At 34.1% G+C, this 18435-nt stretch overlaps 1 protein-coding gene across 1 annotated transcript; it reads left to right on the top strand.

The window, feature by feature from the left end:
• Positions 1-12800: 12800 nt before the first annotated feature.
• LOC113294614 lies at positions 12801-13961 on the top strand. The gene has a single exon (XM_026542999.1). The coding sequence runs from the start codon at positions 12801-12803 to the stop codon at positions 13959-13961; it is 1161 nt and encodes a 386-aa protein (XP_026398784.1).
• The last annotated feature ends 4474 nt before the right edge of the window (positions 13962-18435 follow it).

Raw genomic sequence — 18435 nt, 5'->3', positions numbered from 1 at the left:
TAGCTCGGTCAAAGATTTTTAAGCAAACTGTTTGGAATTAGATGTAGTGGCTAGGGCACCCACCGGGTCATTATATAATTAAGGGTTATATTTTTTTTAGGGTTTTATCTTTTAGTTATCTTCTCCGCTAAACGAAAAAAAAAAAAAAAAAAAAGGAGAGAGGCAGCGGTGAATTATCTATCGGTGATTTGTGTTTCTGGCTAGCGTTGGAGTTAGGTGCAACACAATCAAAAACCTTCTTTTTATTTAAGTTTTTTTTAATTAATTTTATTTTGTAAGTTTTGATTCATATATGAATAATAATCGATGTTGTGAGTATGATTATGTATGTTGGGCTGCGGTCCATAGACTGTGATTCTTAAAAACAACTATGATGGGATACGAGATATCCTTGGGAACGGTTTTGTTCCCTAAACCCACGTGGGGCTCCCTGGGGCGAGCGGATTTGATGTGATTGATTTGATTGTTCTTATGGATGTGGTGTTTCCATGTATTTGTGATGCTATTAACCATGCTAGTTGTTTTAAAAAGAATTGAAAATGTTTGATAAAATGTTTTGTTGCTTCTTTTCCTACTGGGTGTCACAACTCACGTCTTTTAATGACAAAAATTCCAGATTTTATGGCACCACAAGAAGTTAATGGCGGAAAAGCGTAGAGATCGGTTTTGGTGCTATTATTAGTAGTTTGCATAGGATTTATGATTGGGATTGTAATAAAATATCATCAACTCTTTTAGATGATTTAATTAGTTATTTATTGGTTATTAAAGTTTTAAAGATTATTGGATTAATGTATAACCAAAGAAAACAATGCTTTGTTTAGACTACCCTATTTGATTGAATAATGGAAATTTCTGGATCATGTCAGTTTGACTGTCTATCATAATTATTATATAATACGTTTTTGTCTCATATTTTTATGTTACATGTAAAAATCTCTCAATATGTACATATAAAAATTTCATAATTTTCTGAGTTCCATAAGTATTTTTAAATCAATTGTTTTCACTGTACAAGGATCAGACGTTTTCTGTCAGATTCAATTTTACTGAAGTTGTCTATTTTTTTTAAATATTCTATGTCATGATTTAGCCTTTGGAGTCTACTGAAAACTCAAAGACGGTTCTTTTATCTTTTCATAATGATCGACCAAAGAAAATTTGAAGTTGTGAGTGAATTGATATGATTTTTCTAAAACGAATCGTCACTGTTGTACGTTTCTGCAGTACTGGTCAACGACTCGTTTGACTATGGTCAAAAGGTATTTAAGATAAACTAAAAATCCTAGAAATTTTATTACTGGATAGGCGATAAGTTTGGATTCAGAATATATAATTATAATAATTTATGGATTCGTATTGGACTCAGTAAAATTATTTGAGTGACCTGGCGTCAGTTTCTGTTTTATGAATCTTTCTTAAAAACGTAATTATTTTGGATTTAATCTGGAACTTTTAACGGTGAAATTAATTTTTCTGATAAAGTATATTTCTTTAGGGTTCATGTAAATTAAAAATCACGTCAAATTAACGGTTAGATGTTCCGAAAAGAATTTTTATGTATCCGCTGCAACAAAATTTCTGAATTAAACATAAATAAAGATTAAACAAAGAATTAGTCGTTTGGACTTGGGCCAAGTATGGAAGTCAGAGCCTGATATTTAAGGTAGCATTTTGGATTTTGGGTTTTGAATTTGGGTTGAAATCCAGGCACGAAATTTGGGTTGTTACAGGCACCACTTAATGAAAATTACATAATTCATACAAATTGCTTAATCTTCCTCCATGGTCTATTTAGACCACCTATGAAATTTTACTTGGGATGATGATCAAATTATATTTCAAAAAGTTATTAAAATCGTTGATCAAAGTCTTTTAAAATAACGGTGTAAGAAAAATGCTAGTTTGGGGGTAACATATATTAGTTTCCAAATATATGATCGTGGGTATAGCCTTTGAGTGGCCAAGACTTAGATTCTCGGTGGTCAAGCTTTGGATGTTCGGTTCGTCCTTAACCATCAAATAGGTTCTCTCGTAGTGGAGCTTTCTATTTACTCTGCCACATTGACCATCAAATATACATATGCTAGATTTTATTGGAACCACCCCAATACAAGCTACCTCTGACAAAATTAGTGTATCTTTTCGGAATAGTAGGGCCACGAAATTTTTACATCTTAAAAGTACATTACATATTTTAGCTACAACAGGAGGAAACCCTTGCCTTGGATTGGCTCTTCATGATTAAATATCATTTAATCATAGAACAAGAACTCTGCCAAGCTCGATAAAATCAACTAAAAAAGTTTAGCTCTTCATTTACCAATGTTACTATAATATGGTTGTAACGTCTTTGTGTATTAATACTAATGACCTAAGTTCAAAACTGAGCGATAACGTGGAAGGAGAAAAGTAAGGAGATTTTCTAAATCTAGTACTCTTTCGCTTTTTCTTCGAAATGGAGAATCGTTTTCATCTCAATCTCAATCATTATCATCAAATCAGAACAAGGGTATCTTTCTTAGATTGAAGATGGAGAAAGCTTAGAGTCTTTGGATTTTCCTCCTCTTAGTGAGTCTTTTATTGTCAATGGAAAAAATTTAGTAAACCCTAATAATGGGGTTTGCAATCAACTAGATGGGGTTGGTGCTGATAGTGGAAAAAATCATATCAACTCAGGGCTCGTTCTTCAGAGCAAGTCTTATGGTGGAATCCAACCTATTCCAAGTGTGGAAAAACCATGAAATGTCAAGTCTAATGGCTTCCAAGTTGGGGTCTTCCACAAAAAATCCAAGCAAGGCTCCACCGTTTCGTGGAATCCATGGAAACGCCAATAAGAATAGCGTTAAGAAAACGCTATTAAGAATAGTGTTTTTTTTTTGTCCGTAGATTTAGGATGAGTTGTTGAAATCTAACGGCTGAGAGAAAAAACGCTATTCTTAGCGCTATTAAGAATAGCGTTTTTTTTAGCGCTATTAAGAATAGCGTTTTCACTATTCCACCACTACACTTGCACTTCCATCCACGGTTCCAAATGCTGAGGTGCACCGTAAGACTTGCTCTCATGATAAATTTGGAATGGTAGGAAATGGCAAAGTGGGGGAAATACTCAAGGATGGAGATGGTTATTTTCCAAACCAAGAGTTGATGCATCAAACCCTTTGAAATTTACTCCTCCAATAGAATTTTATGGGAAGCTTCAAGTGAATGCACAATCAGAAAATTTGTCTGCAAGTATCAAGAAATGTGCAAACAAGGTGGTAGGTTTTTTCGTTGGGAAAATGCTTTCCTTTGAGGCAGTGAAAATTACGTGAGCAAGATGTGAAAATTTAAGCAAGAGGTATCCATCAAACTTTACAATAATACTTATTTCATTTTTGAATTCAAGGATGAAGAAGATAGGAAGCTAGTTCTAGAAACAGGTTTCACTGTCATAACAGGTAAGTTATTTACTTTGAGACTATATACTCAACTGCTTGAAAATTCAATTTCAATGATAAAATATGTAACAATTTGGGTTATGATTTTTGGGGTACCTCTACATATGTGGGATGAGGAGGGTTTAGGTTTGATTGCAAGTTATTTAGGAAAACCCCTGTATAGAAATTGATCTAAAGTTTGCCTACCCTGTTGATCGAATTTTTATATAGTGGTAAATAGGTTGTCGTTCACTCGGACATGATGAGATTGATTTTAAGAATTAATAAACTAAAATAAAAGAAAAATATGTATAAAAAAATTGTCACAGGATGAAGAGAGTTACTGGGACTAGGATTTCGTCGAATTCATAACATAGGGTTCAATTTATTTATTCTCAACAAATAAAGCTCAATAGATAAAATTAACATGGACTCTGGTTTTGCAAAGTAGATTCTCAAAAGATTGGTTGTAAATCCTAAGCATGATGTATCAAAACATTTAAGCTAAGCATACCTCATCAAATTAAATCACAACCAATTAATTCAAATCATATTTCAATTAAAATTAATGCAAACGTCTTAAAAAGAATTAAATAATTTTACTCATGTGTGAAATTCGTCTTCCTCCGTCGTCCCAGAGATGGGTTCTAGCTCCGCATGGTAGAAACACACTCAAAGCAATTTTTCATTGCTCAAAAAGGTGTTTGCAAGGAGAAAAAGTATAAAGCAGTGTGCTTGTAACAGTTATAATTGTTACAAAATCCACTGTTAGCGAGAAACATTAAGAGACTGTTGCGAATTTTAAATAATTGTTACAGAAATTGTTACAAAGATATTGAATTTGAAACTATAGGTAACGGTTTCTGCGACTGTTTTTAATTTTTGTTCTGTGTTCTTCTTCTTCAATGGCAGCAGCAGAGACAAGCTCTGCAACTCCCGATTCTCTGCTCTATTCTCACCCCTAACTCGCCATACTCCTCTGTGATGCATCAAAACCCTTTATATAGCCAACAACCCCAAGAAATCTCGCTCATTCACTCCAAAAAATCTTCTCTTACTAGTCAAATCCTCGTCCTTTTGAATAGGTGAATAATTATTAAAATTATTTGGATTTGTACTAGAAATAACATTATCATTATAAAGCTCAATCAGAGTAACAAATTCCTGATCATTATGCCTACATATTTCAGATTCTTCAACAATACTATCCTCATCACAATCATCATTATAATAACATGAAAATGATTGAACCTCATCTAAACAAAAAGTGTTACCAATTCTAACCTCATTATCTTGATTATGTGAATAACTATCCTCATTTTCAAGGGTACTATTGGAAACACTATATCGAGCATTATGCGCCTCTAACAAACGCTTCTGAATCGACTCACAAGACTTCCTGATGGTATCATGTATAGAAGGTTCACTCTTGGTTGCGATTCTTTCGTCCATAACTAAGTCATTTGTCTCAGTTGACTCATATGTCGACTCAAGTAACTTACGTGTTGACTCAAGTTGAGGAGAAGTATAAGAATATTGCTCGTATGACTAGTATGCATGTGGATAGTAATTTGGCTCACCATGGTGTGACCCATATCCTTCAAAAGGATGGCGTTCCCAACCACTATTCACACTATGATCATAATAGGAATAATGTCCAAGTTGCTTAGTCGGATATTCGTTGTATTGGCTATTAAAATACCAGTTCGACATTCTCAACACAAAATAAAACCCACTAACAGGGGATTCGTGGGTGGATAGAGTCTTACCTCCCGTACCAGACGCGCGATGAACCGTTGAAGTCGACTCAGGCCACCGACTCCTGTGTCAGTGTACGAACCTGAGGGGCCGAGACAGTATCGTAACTGTCGTCCTTCCCTGCAGCAGTTTTATATTTAAAAAATTTACCCTTCCTTAGGGTTTAAAATAATAAAGTCCAATGTCCCAAAAATAAAGTTCAAAAGTGTCCAAAAATAAAAGATTACAAAAATAAAATCCTAATTACAATTTCTAAAAATAAAAAGAAATAAAATCTAAAAAATAAATTCAAATAAAAATGAAATAACTATATACAAAAATATTCTTCTTCACTCCTTTTGGATTTATCTTTCTTTCCTTCTTTCGCTTTGCTTTTGTTCTTTTCAGCACTTCTTCTCTTTTTCTTTAGCTCAGCTCCAAGTCTGAAAGCAAACAAAATACGAAAAACGCATAAAAAAGAAAAAAAATGAAATAAAACCTAAAAAACAAATCTAAAAACAAGTCTGTGTCGGCGGCGCCAAAAATTGATCGAATGTTTTATATAGTGGTAAATAGGTTGTCGTTCACTCAGACTTGATGAGATTGATTTTAAGAATTAATAAACTAAAATAAAAGAAAAATATATACAAAAAAATTATCACAGGATGAAGAGAGTTACTGGGACTAGGATTTCGTCGAATTCATAACATAGGTTTCAATTTATTTATTTTCAACAAATAAAGCTCAATAAATAAAATTAACATGGACCCTGGTTTTGCCAAGGTAGATTCTCAAAAGATTGGTTGTAAATCCTAAGCATGATGTATCAAAACATTTAAGCTAAGCACACCTCATCAAATTAAATGACAACCAATTAATTCAAATCATATTTCAATTAAAATTAATACAATCGTCTTAAAAAGAATTTAATAATTTTACCATGTATGAAATTCGTCTTCCTCCGTCGTCCCATAGATGGGTTCTAGCTCCGCATGGTAGAAACACACTCAAAGGAATTTTTCATTGCTCAAAAAGTGTTTGCAAGGAGAAAAAGTATAAAGCAGTGTGTTTGTAACAGTAATTGTTACAGAATCCACTGTTACAGAGAAACACTAAGAGACTGTTGCGAATTCTAAATAATTATTACATAAATTGTTACAAAGATATTGAATTTGAAACTCTAGGTAACGGTTTCTGCGACTGTTTTTAACTGATGTTCTGCGTTCTTCTTCTTCTTCAATGGCAGCAGCAGAGACAAGGTATGCAACTCCCGATTCTCTGCTCTATTCTCACCCCTAACTCTCCATACTCCTATGTGATGCATCAAAACCCTTTATATAGCCAACATCCCTAAGAAATATCGCTCATTCACTCCAAAAAATCTTCTCTTACTTGGCAGTAAAAAAATATATTCTCGAGATATTTTCTTCCCTTTCTTGTCTTCTGACGCTGTCAATCAGTGTTAACACGATCCAATCATGCTTCCAACACATCAAAGAATGAGTCAACACGCTGAAAACACATGCAGTCCTTCAAAAACTTCACCAACAAAATCCCGTGTATCATTCAAACTCTGTTTCACTTGAATCCCGCGACTCCAACCCACGCTTTCGATTCTAACGCCATTACCACTCATGTTCAGTCAAAATAGGATATTTCAAGTCAATCCCAGCAATTTAATCGCGCCAAAACCCCCTGAAATTCTTCACATAAACTGTCGGATTTTCTTGAGAAAACCCGTAACTCCCTATTCAATATAATTCTGATGATTCAGCCAATTCCAATCAAAATAAACCATCATACCAATCCTGTTAAGCTTAAACAAGACATCCCAATCAGTTATAGCCATTGAGTCTCACTGAATTGTGCTAAAAAGCCAACCCTAATTCTGTTAGTGATGAACACAATTTCCCGCCAAAACAGGAAATTCAAATGAAGAGGAAGGTCAGCCCTTATCCAACAGCTGGGGGTATGAATATCAGCAGGGTGTCCCTTAGTAATTGAGGTGCCTCTTACCCAAAATGAAAGTCCTTTTGGCAGTTATCCTCCGGGGTGCCTTTATCAACTTTTCGATTTTCGAAAATGTTTATTGCCGAAAAATACCTATAAACACACAAAACACCATAAGAGTTTCTCCAATGGAATGTGTGTGGAGATAAATGTCAAAATCCACCTAGGATGCATATCCATTTTCTCTAAAATCATTCTCCAACCATGATGTCTTAAACCAATGTATAGGTGACATTGTCTACCATCCTAGTCAGCTTTTAATTAATTCAATTGACTTTAATATATTAATTAACCATTTTTAGCTTTAGCTAAATCTTAATTATGAAAAATAAAAATTATACTAATTAAATGAAGAAGTTATATGCAATACCGTTGGAGATGGAATTTTTTTTCTCCCTGATTTTAAGGAAAAACAGGTCGGGGATGTCTTACTTGTGTTTCCACATAGGAAGCACACACAATGACCCATTGGAGAAGCTCTAATAAGTACAAAATCGAGTACCAACAATACAGAAAATTGAGGACAACGTAGACACAAAAATGTGTCTATCACCTGCTAGCATCCCTCTTTTGATTTATGGAAAAATTGCTCTAGAACTTCCAGTAGAGTATCAGTGGAAGCCTCCAAAATGTGTTTTTTATATGGTTTTTGGCTATTCTTCAAAAGCTTGTGTTAGAGCACTGCTCGGTCGAACTCGTAAGTGTTGTTATGTCAAGCTTGTTTGTCAAGTTTAGTTGATCAAAACTATAGTCTTGATTTCTATTCTACTTATAGCTATGTCTCGGATTAAGATAGAATATGTAGTTGAGCTTTAGAATACACGACGTTTGTCGATTGAAGACGAAGATCTACTGAGCAGAGCTTGGAGGAACTTCATCAACAAAAGGTATGTGGAGACTAAAACTTATCTATCACTCGGAAGTCTATTCTATTATATCTTTTAATGAAACTTAGTCGTATAGACTTTTTACATTATACACATTTGATATTTCGAGCTGAGTTTATCTCGGTTATCTTTTTATCGAAATATGTGTTGGAAGCTTTTTGTTTTAACTATGTTCATCATTATTCTTGACGAGTTTAGTTGGAAAAAATTTACTTGTTGGAAACTAAATATTAAGTCAAAAGATGAACATGTGAAAATTTCCTTGAAACATCTTACATGATTTGTGTGAGACAATCATTTGATGTCGAATTGGAAAGTTTCGCATTGATCATTCGATCACTTGAAAATTACTTGAAGCTAATAGTTTGTGTGACACAACTATTGTCGTCTTCTAAGGATGTTTCAATATTGAAATGGGAGTTTAGAACAATTAACCATGTCTGGATACAACATAGCATGCATACCTAGTATGCGAACTGTATTTTTTTGATTCAGGTCCGAGAAACTTGTTTGCGTACCTAGTATGCGAACGGTTTTACCTGTAAAGGTCTGGGAACTTTGTTTGCATACCTAGTATGCGAACGGTTCTACCTGAGTTGGGTCCGGGGCTGCTGTTCGCGTATCTGGTTTGCGAACGGCTGGAAAGACCAAGATCCTGAACTGTTGTTTGTGTACTTGGTTTGCGAACATAGTGATTTAAGTTTTAAAATCGGTTAAGTGTGATTCTCATACTCATGAACTAAACATTTACGAATTAGGGAATGCAATCTTTGTAAACCATGGATTAATGTTCATGAATTGATTCTTGTATAAGTACTTTATACAATTACGAATCAATATGATTTTGTTTCAATTTGTTCATATATATTTCTATGAGATAGTGAACAATTGAACAACTCTATCTGAAACATAATTAGATTCATTTGATTATTTTTCATGATTGATTGATCATCATATTTGATCTAGAATTGTTAGATGAATATTGTTAAGACAAAAGTGTTCATATGGCTAACTTCGGATAATTGTTATTTAACCAACTCAGTATACACGTTTAGGTACGGTTACCCATATCTAAATGAAAGTATATTTCATTTGTGTGTAACAAGCTAAGACCATCTAACGGTGAAGATTGATTGCTTTATTTTAAAAGCATACCTAGCTTGAATCTTAAATAAGGTTTTCATCTAACGGTGAATAATGAATGCTTTGTTACTAAGCTATCTTAGCTTTGACTATAAGCAAACCCTGATTTGAAAGACTATATAATGGAGAACTCTAACAACTAGAAAACTTAATCCCAACACTTTCTCGTGTCCTAGTTGCAAACTAGAGTCGATTCTCCTTTAACCTAAGTTTTTCCAAAACCCTATTAGGTTAACGACTTGAAGGTTTTATTTGGGATTCGTGAAGACAGACCCAACTATTTTTTCTGTAGTTGCGTGTTCTGATCTTACTTGTTCTATCGTGTTGAGTACTATCTTTTCTAAGATTTGCTCGAGATTTATCTCCGATAGGTAAAATATAAAAAGTAGTCACTAATTTCTTCGTCTCAGACTTTTTGATTCCGCAACAACTTCTTCTACAACCATATAGTTAAGTTATTGTGAGGTGATTGATATTTCTAGGCTGCTCTTTGGGAGTATAAGACCGGATTATCAATTGGTTCATGTTCACCTTGATTTATTATAAGATGGAACAAAACTTCATAGGTACTTCTGTGGGAGACAGATTTATCTATCATAATAGACATATATGTGTGAGACAGGTTTGTTTATAAGTTTTTGACTTTGGGTCGTGGAAACTCTTAGTTGTGGGTGAGATCATCTAAGGGAATCAAGTGCGCAGAATCCGTCGTGGTTCCAGAGGCCTTAGGAACGCGATTGTACCTTAATTGGTGTGAGAATTGGTTAGGGCTCAACTACATTCCAGTCCGAAGTTAACTTATAGTAGGCTAGTGTCTGTAGCAGCTTAATACAGTGTGGTGTTCAATCTGGACTAGGTCCCGGGGTTTTTCTGCATTTGCGGTTTCCTCGTTAACTATTTTTTTTTGCATTATATTTTTTATATAATTGAAATATCACAGGTTGTGCGTAGTTCAATCAATTGGTAAATCCGACCTTGATTGTTGGATAGGAATTGACTGGCACTTGGGTATTGGTCTTTGGTACCGTCCAAGTTATTTCTCAGGCTCACAGATTTTTATCAGTTTGATTGCATATTGTTTTGAGAAATTGAGATTAAGCTTTTTGATATATCTCTTGATTGAGCTCGCTTTTAAGTTGTTGCTCTCGAAAATATATTAGAGTTTGTCCATACAGATTGCCGAATGAATTATTGGGTGTGGTTGTTATACCCACGCTTTTTCAACATGTTCAAAGAAAACAAAACCTAGATGGTTTCCTAAGAAGAGACTGCAGATCGAAGACATTGAGAAAGCCTAGTGGCATGTGGTAGAAATGGTTGGCCTTGCTGATAACATTGAATCTACAACTAAGACTATGGAAAAGATTGTAAGTGGGGGGCTAAAGAAGAATGACGATATTCCAGCTGCAAAGAGGCCTTCAAACTATGTTGGATTTGACATGACAAAAACCTCAGCTCAAGCCAATGTGGGTGGTGGTAGTAAGATGGTGTTAGACAAGGCTGCTCAACCTTCTTCTATTAGTGGTGAAAGGAATAAAAAGCCAATGGATCAGATACAAGTTGATAATGGTCTTAACAAGCTAAGTGCAAATGTTAGTGCCGGTAGGGTTTCAGAAGCAAGCAAGTCTTCCCCAAAGGAAACAATCAAGGAAAAATTTGTTTCCAAGGGTCGGAGTGTTGGAGCTGTAGAAATGCAGAGGCAATAACAAACACAAGGGTGGAGATAACATCTCCAGTTGTAGCACAAGATGCAATAGTTTTGGATTCAGTTTCTTCTCAGGCAGAATGGACTGAAGTTAAAGCTAACAAAAACATTGTTTGCAAGAAGGGATCACCTAAAAGGAACCCTTTCATGGTTTACAGTGACTTCACGTATGAAAGAAGGTTTCCTATCAATAAAACGAAGGACAACTTGTAAGAGTGTTATTTTTTATATTCCTCTTGAGAGTGTGAAATGAGAGATTTCTAAGACAAAGACATAGTTGGAAAGATCATAATTAAAGATGGTTCAGAAGATTAAGAATATGCTGATGGAAATTTGGAGAGATTGTCTTCTCTAAAAGAAAAATCCATCAAAAGAACTCATCGTGAGCTTGCAAGGCTGAAATGTGAAGCATGAAGGATACTGACAAGGAAAGTTTAGGGAAAGGCCAAAAATACCAAACCAGGAGTTAATTGGTCGGTCTTTTTTTTTCTTGGCTTGTTTTTATATCTTTTGCCTTGTGGGTTGAACTGTTGCAGTGACTTCAATATGTTGTAGTTTGGAGTGCGTTTGTTTCGCCTAGGCGCTTCTCTACTATTTCTCTTTTCATTTTTATCAATAATATTTTACCCTTTTTAAGTCAAAAAAAAAATGAAAAAAAAAACTAAGTTCAAAATTGGTCGATATCAAATTTATTTTACCAGTCAAAACACGCTTAGTTTAGCAATGCGTAACAAAGAAATGTAAACTTATACAAAATGCTAAGAGAATCCTTTTTTTTTTTTGATTTTTGTTATTGGGAAAGCCAACATGGTTATGGGGAAAACTAACTATGGTCGATCAATATTGATTTTGGTTTAATATGGGTGGAACAATTTTTTTTTTAAAAATGGTCTGATCCGATAATTACTTCTCCATCGAATCTTTGATCTTTTTCTCAAAAAGTTTTGCTCCAGATTATATGGTTTAACTTATTTAATTCGATCTTTAATTATATGGTTTAATTTATTTCATCTTATCATAAGATATAAAAGATTTGTGATTCTTAGAAATTTTCTCTGTAGAGTATCAAAACGATTGTAAAAGGAAGAAAAGTGAGTAATCACGTGTGAGTAATTACAAGAATCCGTGATGGCAATTCAGTCGAGTTAGGAAATTAAGTAAGAGGTATGATCCATGGATACTCTTAGATGGACAAGGTCATACAAGATTTACGCCATTTTCTTCGGAAAATCCAAACGACAATGAATTTAAGTGTAATATTTTGATGATATGTTCCTCTTATAAAACTCTACATTCCTACAAAAAAATATAGTATTTTGCTATTTCGAATTGCGTTCATTTTTAGGAATGTAGAGTCTTATAAAAGGAACATATCATCAAAATACTACACTTAAATTCTTGTCTGACCTTGTCCATTTAAGAGTGTCCATGGATCCTCCCTCATTAAGTAATCAGTCTCCTAGTAGAATAGGAAATATCTGTCCTTTGATAAGTGATCAATCTCCTAGGCAACATATGAGTAATCTCTTGATAGATCCTACTTGGTAACATGTGTTATTTGGTTGATTCCACTAATTACAAACTAACTACGGAATTACATTCTTTTTTTGCATGCTTATGAAATTTATTTGACGATGATGGTGTCGTGGTGGTTGTCGTTGGTAATGATGGTAGTAGAAAACAAAAGATTAATACTGCCCATGACCATTTTCTATTTCAGCCCCATTGATAATAAGTTCAGTCCTTTAGACTGGAAATCAGCTTTCCCCCAAAACATTTTAGCTTTCCTAATTTTTTTTTGTTTTTTTTTTGTTTTAAATCCACTTTCTTATGCATGATATTGTAAAACAACTACGAGCATGCCTAATTGAGAATGGTGAATGGTTGACCCCTCAGAGAATGTTAAACTATATTAAGGTGGAGGAATTACCAGTGGTTTCAGGCCAAGAAGATAGAAGAATCTGGGTAGGTACATTGTCTGGTGAATTTATTGTATCCTTTGCTGCTGAATTGATAAGGAAGAAGTACAATAAAGTAGATTGGGCTAGACATGTGTGGAACCCAGTTCTACATCCTACAACATCCAGTAACATATGGAAAATAGTCCAAGGAGTCTGTGCAACTGATGAGAAAATGCAAGGTAAAGGTTTCAACTTGGCATCAAAGTGTTATATATGTGGTAAGGATACAGACAATATTGAGCATATATCGTGGAAATGTAATTTTAGTCAGCTTATCTGGGAATGGTTGGGAGGAATATTTCTTTTCTGCAATCCTAAATCCTATGAAGATGTAATGAAATTTGCAAAGCATAAAAGTGGTGTAGTGCAAGAAGTGTGGATTCTGGATGCTTCAATAACAATGATGGAAATTTGGTTTTTAAGGAACATGATATGTTTTGAAGATGAAAGGGGGAGTTTGGTTAGTATAAAGCTGAGAATAAAACAGTATGTTAAAGACTGTGCATTTAGAATAAGGAATTTCATGTGGGATTGTAGTTATGACTACATGATTTTCAGAAATTTTGAGATTAAGAAGCAACCAATAAAGCTCCAGAAAATTGTTGAACTGAGATTTTGTCTACCTGAAGTAAATCAGATACTCATCTGTTGTGATGGTGCTTCTAGAGGAAATCCAAGAGCAGCAGGTATGGGATTTGTATGCAGAGGAGAGAATGGAGAGTTTATATATGCAGAATCAAGAGGATTGGGTATAGCAACAAACATCATAGCAGAAATAATGGCAATTATTGGAGCAGCTGAATGGGCAGTGGAGAATAACAGGTTTAATCTCTGTATTCAATCTGATTCAAATGCAGCAATAACAGCTTACACATCTGAGAAGATTCCTTTGATAGTTCAAGCAAGATGGCAGAGAATAAAGCTACTATTCAGGAGGATTCAAATTTTTCATAGTACGAGGGAAATAAATTTTACTACAGATGTTATGGCCAAGAAGGGTGCATGTCTGAGCAGGGGGATTCGTCAGAAGTACACAACAAAACCAAGATTTCTTCCTTCACTGGAAATGCCTGACAAAATATATTACAGATTCTGTTGAGCTTAGATTTTAATGGGCTTTGTTGTTCATTTCTGGTTAATGGGCCTCTTTTATGTTTTATATTTTTCAGTTTATTTTGGGCTTGTAAATACCTTTCGGTATTGACTTTGAGTTGTAATTTTCATTAAATGAGTAATACAAAGGATTGATTAAGCAAAAAAAAAAACGAGCATGCCTATTTTAATTTTTAATACTCCCTCCGTCCTAGTTTACTTGCCAAAATTGAGTTTTTTAACAAAAGTTTACCAAAAAGTTACTATATTTTCCACTAAAATTATCTAATTATCAAAAAAGAAATAAAAACTAGGATACAAAAACTAGTATATTAAACAAGTAATTTGAAAGATTGATGATGTACGTGGAAGTAATTTGAATTTGTTTCAAGTTTTTTCAAAATTCTATTTTGACAAGTAAAATAGGACGGAGAAAGTGATAATGGACTAGTATGCGAAGACCATGTAGAACGCAGGTTCAAAGACTCAAAACGTTCACATGATTAACAAAACTTAAACGGGAGGTTACGACCATTTTTATTTATTTTAATACAACGTGATTGCCTCTTAACGTGTTTTATTTCACTAAAAATCTAAGAGACTTTTACTACAGATATCGATTGGATGAAGAATCAAAAGTCATGGTTTTTTTCTTTTTTCTTTTGATAAACAGAAATGTAATATGGACCTTACGCTTTCAAAAGGTAATGTATTGCTTTTCATAAGCAAGCGGAAGCCGTTAGATGTTTATGGGAGATGATATTCATCATCTTGTTTTCACTCCAATTAACTAAACTAAATTTTGTTTTTACTCGTGAAAGTCCATTTTGGGACTTTAGAAATTAAATATTCGATATCAAAATAAAAGAAAATGGAAAAAGGCAAACAGGTGGACCCACCACGAGATTTTTTCGAATTGGGAGAACGGCTAAACAACGGCTCCCCCTTAATAGGTCCGTGGAGTATTATTTTGAATTTTGAACTAAATAAAGTGGCCTTTGAGGAAATCCTCTCCATTTTTTTAAATCATCTTATTCCTAAAATAACCCTGTCATTAGTAAACCGTTAAGAGCAAGGGCTAGGGTCCTTTCAAAATGCAAGAGAGTCCTTCCCACCGTGGGATAAAAATTCTAATGAGAAAGGATCCGATGACATGGTGATAATGATATTATCATAACATAGTGACATCATTTTTTTTCTACAAAAACCCAAACGACAATGAATTTGAAGTTAATCTTTTGGTGACATGTACCTCTTATAATGTTTTACATTCCTACCAAAAATGAGAGTATCGCGAAATACGAAACTTCACCTTCCGCAAATTTTAATTTTTTAATTAATCTTCAACGATTGATATTCAAAACGGTAGATGGTAATCTTATACATCTTGGAGTGCTCTCATTTTTGGTTGAAGTGTAGAGGTTTATAAGATGAACATGTCACCAAAAAATTAGCTTCAAATTCAATGTCGTTTGAGTTTTGTACAACAAATGGGCTCATCATATCATAATAATGTCAATATAACCATATCATTGGATCCTACCCCAAACATAATACACTATAAGATATATGTAATGTCGTGCACCATAAAGTTTGAAATTTAAAATAGTAGAGAATAAAGATTATGGACTGGAAAATAATTGTAAACTGCAAACTAACAAAACACGCTCAAACAGACTTAAACGGTTGAGTAAGTGTCGTATTACATCTTATTTCTTCAAACGACTAACAGTTTGCCATATAGACCTCCGACCACTCTTTCACCTGAACGAGAAGTTGATTGAGTTTGTGTAATGACCCGTCCGTCTACTGGTACTGTCCCTGCTTAGCCACTGCGGTCATCCGGCAGTGTGGGGTATACAACAGGGACGGCTGCGGTTATCCGACAACAACTTCCCGGGAGGTCGCTCATCCCTGGATTATTCCCGCCCGAGCACGCTTACCTGCAGAGTTTTCTGCCAACTCTGGAGCCAATTGGTGTTTGGAAAGGACAAACCATTACTTATACTTCATTCGTTCAACCACCGCCGAATATCGGGGTATTACAATACCACAAGAATATACACACACCCAGAATCACCCATCAAGCACCGTTATTCATCACCCAAAGCAACTGCATCATTTCACTTTCCATTTTTATCTCGGCCAAAACCCGCTGCCCAAATTTCTTCACATTAGAAATTGAAAAAGCTAGGGTCTGTTTTTCTTTTTCTCTCTGTCAATTTAATTGTTGATTGTGTTGAAAATTGATAAGATATTACCCATGTTGATTTGTTCTTTGTACCTAGATATTGGAAAAAAATTCCAAATTAAATAAAGCATATAAACCTTTGTGCCTAAATTAAACAAGAACTCCAATCCACGGTAGTGCCATACAATAATTTATATTCAAACAACAGCTGAGATTGCCATGTCAGTACAACCAGTCCGAAACGAAAGGAGAAGCAAAGTAGAGAATCTGTGAGATGAAAGATTTCAAAACCCAAGAACTAGAAAGCAATTACTAATTGAATTAATTAGAAAGATTAGATCGCGGATAAAGAAGAGAGGAGTATAAGGTTAAGTAGAAGAAGTTGATGATGAATATGATGATCATTTTTAGTAATGGAGAAGGCAGAAGAACCTCTTAGCCGTCCGCAGGATATATTATCTAACGGTACCTGACGTTGTTAAATAAATACAAAATTCATTAAAATTAAAATAATTTAGGTAACGATCAAGACTCAACTACGGTTCTGGGACCCAAACTCTATAAATTTGAAATTTCTAGGACCCAAACGCTATGCTGGTCACAAAGTTGGGACCCAAAATTAAAATATCCCTAAAAATATTGAACACATACAGGTGTATTTCATGGGTTTATTTCGTGGCTCTCATGGGGAGTAGATCTGAGCACACACCCTCAAACCTTTCTTTATCTTCTTCGTCTCGGTATATGTATTATCTTTAGGGTTTCTATTTTCTTATTTAGGTTTAAGGTTTTAAAAATTGGGTTTGTTTGTTTTTTCTTGTTTTTGTTTTGAGGGGTTTTGATTCACGGAGATGTTGATCATATTTTTTTACATGGAAAATCTTTCATGTTTCTAAGATTCATCCACAATTTATCTAAAAAGTAATCTTTATTTAGCAGTAGTTTTCTCTTCCTCTTCAACAACCACAAAATCAGGAGCAGTAACAATAACTTCTCTAGTCTTGAAAACAACAGCAGTAACACCAATCACTACAGCAAAAATAACATTCACATAAGCATCAATAACAATCATAGAAACAACAACAACAACAAATACAATCACATATTCAACTCCAAGATCAACTTGCAAAACATCTGATTGAAAGAGAAAATAAAGCAAGATTACATATATCACTGATGACGACTCCTGGTTTGGATTCTTTTCAGTTATTTTGTTACTTGAAAATGGAACATTGTATTGCCTGCCTTTCTTGTGTTTTGTAGGTGTGTTAAAAGGTTTGGAAGCAGACTATTCTTTCAAATCCATGTCTTCTCACTACCCGACTAGGAAAGATTTACAATGTATGGAAGAAATTCGTTCTTTGCCACACGATAAAAAACCTGAGAGATGGATGGATCAATTTTTGATCGTAATTCTCTTGCTTTTTGCAGGATTATTATTTTGTTTGGAAGAAATTAGCTCTTTCATCTAATCTTCACAAGAAGAGGATTCAAGTAGCTGTATTATTTGATGATTTCCTTTGTTGTCTTTTTAGAGTTGTTAATGTTTTTGATTTTCAAGTTTTTGCTTAATTTACTCAACTATCTATGTGAAATTTTGTTTCTCAGCCATTCTTGATGAGAATTATTTTTGCGGTAATACTTATAATTATGTTGTTGAGGATGTAAAATACCAGTAAGGTATTCTCGGCCTTATTTGGAAAACAAAACCTTATTGTATTATGTACGACTTGAAAATTAAAATTTCCAGCAAAAGAATCGGATATTTAGGACTTACTCAAAGCACCTGCAGTTTATGAAACATATATTATTTAAATACAACAGAAACAATAAGACGCATAAACATTAAAATTCTATTGCTCGCATGAAATTGGCATTCTTGATGATCCTTGTAGTTGTGCTATTGAGGTTGTAAAATAAAAAATTTCAACACATGAAATTTGGACAGACTTGGTATGATTTGGGAAATAAAACCTTATCATTTTGCATACGGTTTGAAAATTAAAATTTTCAGAAAAGATCCCGTACTTACTCAACACAAACATTGAAACACACAGGTGCATTTCATTGATTTCATTTTTCAGTTTCACCAACTTGATTAGTCCATTTAAGCCTCGGATTAAACTAGAGGAACTTTAATTAATGCTTAATCAGATAAACTAAGCAACAAACAAAAGGACAGTCTTGTAATTATAACTAGGCCAAATTAGAAAAACAAAAAATGACAGACCCCACAAAAACATAAAAGTAAATAGAAAAAAACAAAATAAAACAAGAAAATTAAATCTGA

The sequence above is a fragment of the Papaver somniferum genome, chromosome 7 (assembly GCF_003573695.1).
Source record: "Papaver somniferum cultivar HN1 chromosome 7, ASM357369v1, whole genome shotgun sequence".
NCBI lineage: Eukaryota > Viridiplantae > Streptophyta > Magnoliopsida > Ranunculales > Papaveraceae > Papaver > Papaver somniferum.
The sequence above is the reverse complement of the archived record's forward strand: the minus strand, read 5'-3'. Positions and strand labels throughout refer to the sequence as shown.